The following is a 7,118-nucleotide window of genomic DNA, read 5'->3' as shown; positions in this document are numbered from 1 at the left end:
GCCTTTTTATTTCGGCTAAGCCGAGACATATAAATTCTCGGAAAACGCCCTGGTAATTTGTTAATGAGCGAATGTTTAACAATAAAAGGATATAACATTTCGTGTTAAGAAAAAAATTATAATAATTAAACTTACAATCAAATGTTGAGTTGTTTCATCTAACATGTACAACAAACAAATATTGAGTTCAATTTAACATGTACAACATATACATATTTAGTGTTTGGGTTGAGCGGTCCAACTCACTTAACAAATGGTTTTAGAACAATACACGTCTGCATGTTATATCATTTAAAGCTATACATAAAAAATAACTTCTAGTTTTAATTTGTATATCAGTTTATCACACGTTTAATAAGTTTATAACTTTATGGAACTCCTTACAATTTACATGAGCCATCTTGAAGATATGGTTGACATTTGTAACACTGTATGAATATATTTTATACGTATATAGTTCTTAAAGCTACGTTTAATTACATCTAAACGTCTAATATACAGTCTTAATACAAAAAATAAAGTAAAAATAATTATTAACTACGATCAACGTTACTTATTTCATATCCAGAATCAACACGGTGGACACATCAAGCATACTAGAAAATCGCATATTTAATATCATGCTTGCTTATTAAACGGGCAGCTATTGGTGTTCGGTGAAGAACTCTCCATGCCAGAGTTTTGCTGATCGGAGATCAACGGTCCCTTGATCAGCTTTGAGATCAAATCTGCTGGATCATAATATACCTCAACGTCTTCTGCTTTCAATAGTTTGTCAACCTTCAATTTCATCCCAAAATAATTGCATTTTAGTTTCAAAATTGAAGTTTATATTCAACTTTGAATTATTTGATCCGAATCCTGATTTGATTTGAGTAACCTGAATAAGATTTATGTGTGTGTATATATTAATATACATTGTGCTAAAAATTCAAACGGGCTTTAAAATGTTTCGTTTTTCACTTAAAAAAGAGTCACTTGTTTAGATGGCTCATTTTAACGTTTAACACGATTGATTCAAGTATTTAACCTAGCGACTAAAAGAAAGGTCATTTTTTTTTTGCAATAATTTTTTCTCACATTTATACTTTTTTCCCTAATTCGGTTTATTCCAATAAATTTGAATTCGACTCAAATTCGAGTTTGTTTATTCAAATTTTAGTAAAATTCGAATTCAATTTTAGAGTTTTCATATTCTAATAACTCGATTCGAATAACCCAAATTCGATTCGATGAACACCTAGCTAAGCGTACCTTAAGGATTCCCATGCCATAGAAATCGACTATTTCGCCGGTAGGAGCATGGCCTTTAAACGGACCTTCAAAGTAACCCCAATGCCGAAATTTGTAGGTTATCACAGGCGGTCCAGAATGAACGCTTATTACCTCCCATGCAAATCCACGTGGAAATGCTGATCGGAAAACTTCATGAGATGATTCGAAGGTCTCTTCCTCTGCTTTGTAGTACTTGTACTCTTCTGGAAGCGTACTCTTTAGTAATGCATTGTAACTTCCCACTTTCAGTGTTTCCTCTGCTGATAACCCCTCCTTCCCTGATTTTGACCTCATCATTAATTTGACCATTTATGTTGACCTTTTGACTTGAATTTTATATCTTGTTTCTGATTCGGTTTATTCGAACATAGTCTAAATTGAATCGATACGAATAGGTTTATTTGAATTTGTGTTTTTGAATTTCATTAGAATTCTAATTGAATTTGAGTTTAGTTTAAAATTTTCAAATTCGAATAACCAGATTTGAAAGAGCCGAGTAATCCAAAATCCAATCCGATAAACACCTAACACGTACCATAGGTTAAACTACATAAAAAGTAAGCACAATACGAAATGTCATTTTCTTTATTTATTAGGTTTATTGGATTTTAATAATGCCTATTGACTGGTATTGACCGATAATAATTCTTATTTATTTTATCGCCACCAGTGGTCCCAAATTTAAAAATGTTGGCCCCCAATGATCCTCCGTTAAAAAGGACTTAACGTCGTTATATATTTTTTTTCCCGAATTTCAAGCTAATGTTTTAGGGTTTTTGGTTGTAACAATAATACGAGTCGACTAATGTAAAACTAATTCAAAACGGCGCTCCAAAACGACGAAACAATGCTTCAATTCGGGTCTTTGAACTTACAATTAACAAAAATCAAGCCGTTTGGAGCAACGATTAGAGCTAAGTTTTACATCAATCGACTCGTATCCTCCTTCCGATCAAAAACCTTAAAACAATTGTTTGAAATTGGAAAAATAATATAACGGCATTAAGTCCTTTTTAATGGGGGACCATTGGAGGCCAATTTTTTTTTAAATTTGGGATTGCCGGTGGCTATAAAATTAATAGCGATTACTATTGATCAATACCATTCAATAAGGATTATTAAAATCAATAAACCTATTTATTATGACTGAATTCAAGTTTTGTTTTAAAAATTTCAAATTATTCAGCTTCGAATGAACCGAATAATTCGAACACCATAAATACCTCGCTTGCACAGTAGGCTGAATTACATAAAAGTGGAGCACAACAACATGCCATCTTTTTATTTTTTTCTAAATTTACACAAATTTAAAAGCTACATGTGTAACTTTCAAGTATTTATTTTTTTAGGGCTGTAAGCGAACCGAACGAACATGAACAATGCCTTGTTAATATTCGTTCGTTAAGCAAATAATGTGTTCACGAATGGTTCACGAACATTTTCCGAACGAGATTTTATGTTCGTGCTCGTTCATTAAGGAAATTAATGTGGTCACGAACGGTTCACGAACACAAATGAACACAACTAAAATCGGTAGAGCCTAGAGATTGAGATCGATGTATTCATTAATGTGAATAATGAAAACCGGCAAACGAATCGAATGAACACAAACAAGTTCGTGTTTGTTCATTTAACTTTAAAAGAACACGGACATTTAATCGAACAAATATTTATGTTCATGCTCGTTTATTTAAAAATGGGCATTTGCGTTTTTAAAATCTAAACGAACATAATTGAACAAAGATAAACGAACATGTATGAACAAATGTAAATGAATACAAATATAAACGAACTTATATGGAAACACTTAAATGAACACAAATTAACAAATACAGATGACCTATCCATATAATATTTAATAATGTTCTATTAATACATAAACAAACATAAATAAGCAGACATAAACGAACGTTCATGAACATAAATGAACGAACGGAAGATGTGTTCATGTTCGTTCGTTTAATTAAACGAACGCAAATTTTTTGTTTATGTTCGTTCGTTTATTAAATAAACGAACTTCCCGCTGAACGGTTCACGATAGTTCACCGAACATTCGGTTCGTTTACAGGCCTAATTTTTCTTTTAACAGAGACAGAATTACAAATTTTGTCCTTTAAAACAAGACGAATTACGGTTCGTGTCCTTTTCTAAGTTTCCTTGCAGGCGGTGTACTTTAAACTTTTTTTTTCTACACGTTATGTCCTTTACGCTAACTGGGTTAGAAAAACCCAGTTAAATGCCCTCACGTGAGGCGCATGTGAGGGCATTTTTGTCTTTTCACCTGTACCTGCAAACACCATCATCAATCACCATCATCAATCACCAACCAATTCTCCATCACAGGCGCCGGACTCACCACCACCACCACCGGAATCACCTGTACAGATCAGTTCTCTCTCTCGATCTGCAAGATCTTCTTCTTCTTGGTCTTTCAACACACTTTCTTCTCTCATCAATTCTGCTCAACATCATTCAGGTATATAATATAAGCTTCTTTCTATTTCTATTTCATTTCATTTCGTTATGCATATGTCTATATTATTCATCGCAGTATACACATACTACCGGAATTAGGGTTTTTTGATTTGTCACCGGAATCAAACCCGGAAAAAAAGCCCCAAATTTCAAACCCTAGTTCCGATTAAGCGGAACCCTAGTGACAAATCTACAGAATCCACAACCTTTAACAGAAAAAAACAAAATCAAACAACAAAAACCATTGTGATTTGTTTGGAAATTTGTTGTCTTGAATCCAAAAGGGTTTATTTTCTTGAATCTAAACCATGGCTATTGTCGGTTTTCCGGCCACCAGCATCTACGGCGGGGGTGTTTAGGGGGTGTACAGCAGCGGCTACAGTCGGTTTTCCGGCCACCACTCATGGCTATTGATTCCGGTGGTGGTGGTGGTGAGTCCGGCGGGGGTGTTTAGGGTGGATTTTTCTTAGCCTGTGATGGAGAATTGGTTGGTGATTGATGATGGTGATTGATGATGGTGTTTGAAATATTGGGTGAATTTGAGGACTAGAGGTGGGTGTGAGCGGAGGTTGTGAAGGGTGGTGGAGATTGTGGTGGGTGTGAGGGTGTCTGCCAAGTGTTCGACGAAATGCCACTGAGAAGAAGTGATGGATTCGTGAAGGGATAACGGGGTTATGTGTGGCGACTGTAGGGTGGACTGACCTCGAGTGGTTTGGTGATTCAGTGTTCGGAGATTGGGGATCTTGAAGAGCCTCATGATGTGATGCCGGCAGCTTCCGAGATTTCAAGGTGGTGTGAAACTACTGAGACGTTAAAGCTTGAAACCATAATAAAGTAGGTTCTGATAACAGCGCCTGTGAATGACATGAAGAAGAAGAAGAAGAAGAAGAAGGGTAGGCAAAAAGACAAAACTACCCTCACATGCGCCTCACGTGAGGGCATTTAACTGAGTTTTTCTAACCCAGTTAGCGTAAAGGACATAACGTGTAGAAAAAAAAAGTTTAAAGTACACCGCCTGCAAGGAAACTTAGAAAAGGACACGAACCGTAATTCGTCTTATTTTAAAGGACAAAATTTGTAATTCTGTCTTTAACAGATGATATCTTTTCTTCTTATTCCTATTTTACTTTATACATTTTCTTCTTATTCCTATTTTACTTTATGTCTCAAGTGAGATAACAACTCATAGCCTTTTAATCAAAGTTCATACACTTATGAAAATAGCTATGATTCATACTTCAACTTAATTAAATAAAAAATAAGAAAAATCTCTTAAAATAGTAACAAACTTTTAAAAGTGTTTTAATTAGGTCACTGATGAATATTTTCCTCAAATCGAGTCACTAAATCTTCAAATCTAGTCTCACTGATTTTTTTGTGCGTCAAGAAAGAAATGGAGGATAAGATGTGTGGGCCGGAATTTGCAATATATGTAGTTAAATTTAAAAAATTTAAAAAAACGTAATTACACTAAAATTTAAAAATAAAAAATTAAATTTACGTCGCCACTCAGCGCCAAGTTCAAAAAATAGATAAAAAGATTTCCTATGTGAAACAAAAAAGAAAAAGGCTAAAAAATCATGTTAAAACATTTAATTTAATCAAACATGAAAGTTAAGTGACTTAATTAGAACACTTTTTAAAATTGAGTGACCTAATTAAAATATTTTTGAAAGTTTGTTACTATTCTATTAAGATGTCCCAAAAAAATAAATTTGATATCTTTGAATAATTGAATAATAGCATTGACAAAATCCATAATTCATATTCATAATAATTATTTGATGTATATGACATCTTTAATGGCTTATCTGGATTGGTTATTGGTTGTCGATAACATCCATATTATACAATCAATGGTGTTAAAGAATTCATTTCTATAGGTTGAAACCCAACATAATTCTAAAACTTATAATTGTACACAAAGTAATAGTTGCACTTATACTAGATTTAATAAACCATAAAATAATTATAATTGCAAGATCCAAAGAACTAAATAATAATAAAAAACATACTCTAACTATTTTGCTCAAAATTCTGAAATATCTTGAAGTATTTACAGTTTTAGAAGTAAAACTTGAATTACTTAAGTTATTTAATTTTGTACATTAACCCGTTCATAACGTGTATCTTGTAGTGCATGGTGCGACCTTTCGTATTTATGATCTAGCTATTACGTATTTGACTCGTTATATGAAACATATCCACATGTTTTTATAAATTGTCTAATATATGTCTGGTTAAAGACAAATCGAGAAATCAAATTTACCATTGACAATAAGCTTGAATTTCTCAGGATTAATTGTCTTGAAGTCTTGTATACGAGTTTTATGGCTAAGTTCCATCTCCCACGATTTTATTGCATTTTGAACTGTTTCTTCTAACGATCCTTTTTCCCATACCTATAACCAGATTACAAATTTTTACTTTTGTTTCTCTAGTCGAAAGAAAATTAGATACAAATTAAAAACACGAATTCACACGTCTATTTAGTGATAAATGATGAAACGCATCATGGTAATAGGTAGAATTCACCTTGGTTCGGCCTTCTTCGAAGAGTTGGTTGACGGCGTCGTAGATGCGAGGGCCACCATGTCTCCAATGGGTGTTTTCAGCTTCTTCATGGAGAAATGATCGATATTTTTCTCCAACCTTGTTTATTGTTTCTTTTATCTTCAAATTTTCCATATCAACTTCTTGTTTTGCAAAGTAGAATTTGTACTTTTGAGTTTTGAGACACAAGAAGGGTGTTATATAATGAAGAGTGGGTGGATTTTTCTTTCTTTTTTTCTTTTTTTTTTTTGGGGGGGGGGGGGGGAGAGGGGGGGGGGGGGTTGCATAATATGTTTGAAATAAATATGTTTTGACAAATGTGTATTTTATATTTAATAATTTAAAGATCAAGGACCTTCGTTGTGATCATATATCTTGCCCTAATAATTTAATATTTAGAGTAAATACACAAATGGCCCTCTGCTTTAGTTAAATTTTTGGATCACGTCTCTAATTTTTGGATCACGTCTCTAATATTTAAAGTTAATTGTTACTTTCAATCTATCATTTTCTCTTTTATTTTAGGTTTAAAATGATAGCTGGGTTAATTTAGCCAATTAGCTTAACGGCATTTAGTCATTTGAATTTTTAACATATTAAAAACTAAAAAACAAATTGACACACCCACACAAAAGGATAGAAATCCATGTAAATTATAAAACTATGTTATCCAAGTAACATTTATAAGGGTAAGGTTTAAATGATAAATTTGATTTTCTTAAAAAGACTAGCAAGAAATATATTTTAGTCTAATACCGTAATATAAAAATTAATTTTCTTTAATCTCAAAACCCAGTTACATTAATTTCAAAAAA

At 32.9% G+C, this 7,118-nt stretch overlaps 1 protein-coding gene across 1 annotated transcript; it reads right to left on the bottom strand.

Annotated features, from left to right (window-relative positions):
- Positions 1-618: 618 nt before the first annotated feature.
- On the bottom strand, positions 619-6,496 carry LOC143610379 (pathogen-related protein-like). The gene is made up of 4 exons (XM_077084874.1): positions 6,286-6,496; positions 6,020-6,152; positions 1,255-1,553; positions 619-780 (listed from the first exon to the last, which is right to left on the bottom strand). Exons 1-4 carry the CDS (start codon positions 6,436-6,438, stop codon positions 619-621), a joined length of 747 nt encoding a protein of 248 aa, XP_076940989.1. The 5' UTR covers positions 6,439-6,496.
- Between the last annotated feature and the right edge of the window lie 622 nt (positions 6,497-7,118).

Source organism: Bidens hawaiensis, unplaced genomic scaffold, assembly GCF_021521415.1.
Source record: "Bidens hawaiensis isolate Kalapana, Puna unplaced genomic scaffold, B.hawaiensis_p1.1 tig00026028_1, whole genome shotgun sequence".
NCBI classification, from domain to species: domain Eukaryota; kingdom Viridiplantae; phylum Streptophyta; class Magnoliopsida; order Asterales; family Asteraceae; genus Bidens; species Bidens hawaiensis.
Note: the sequence above shows the minus strand (reverse complement) of the source record. Positions and strands in the feature narration are given on the sequence as shown.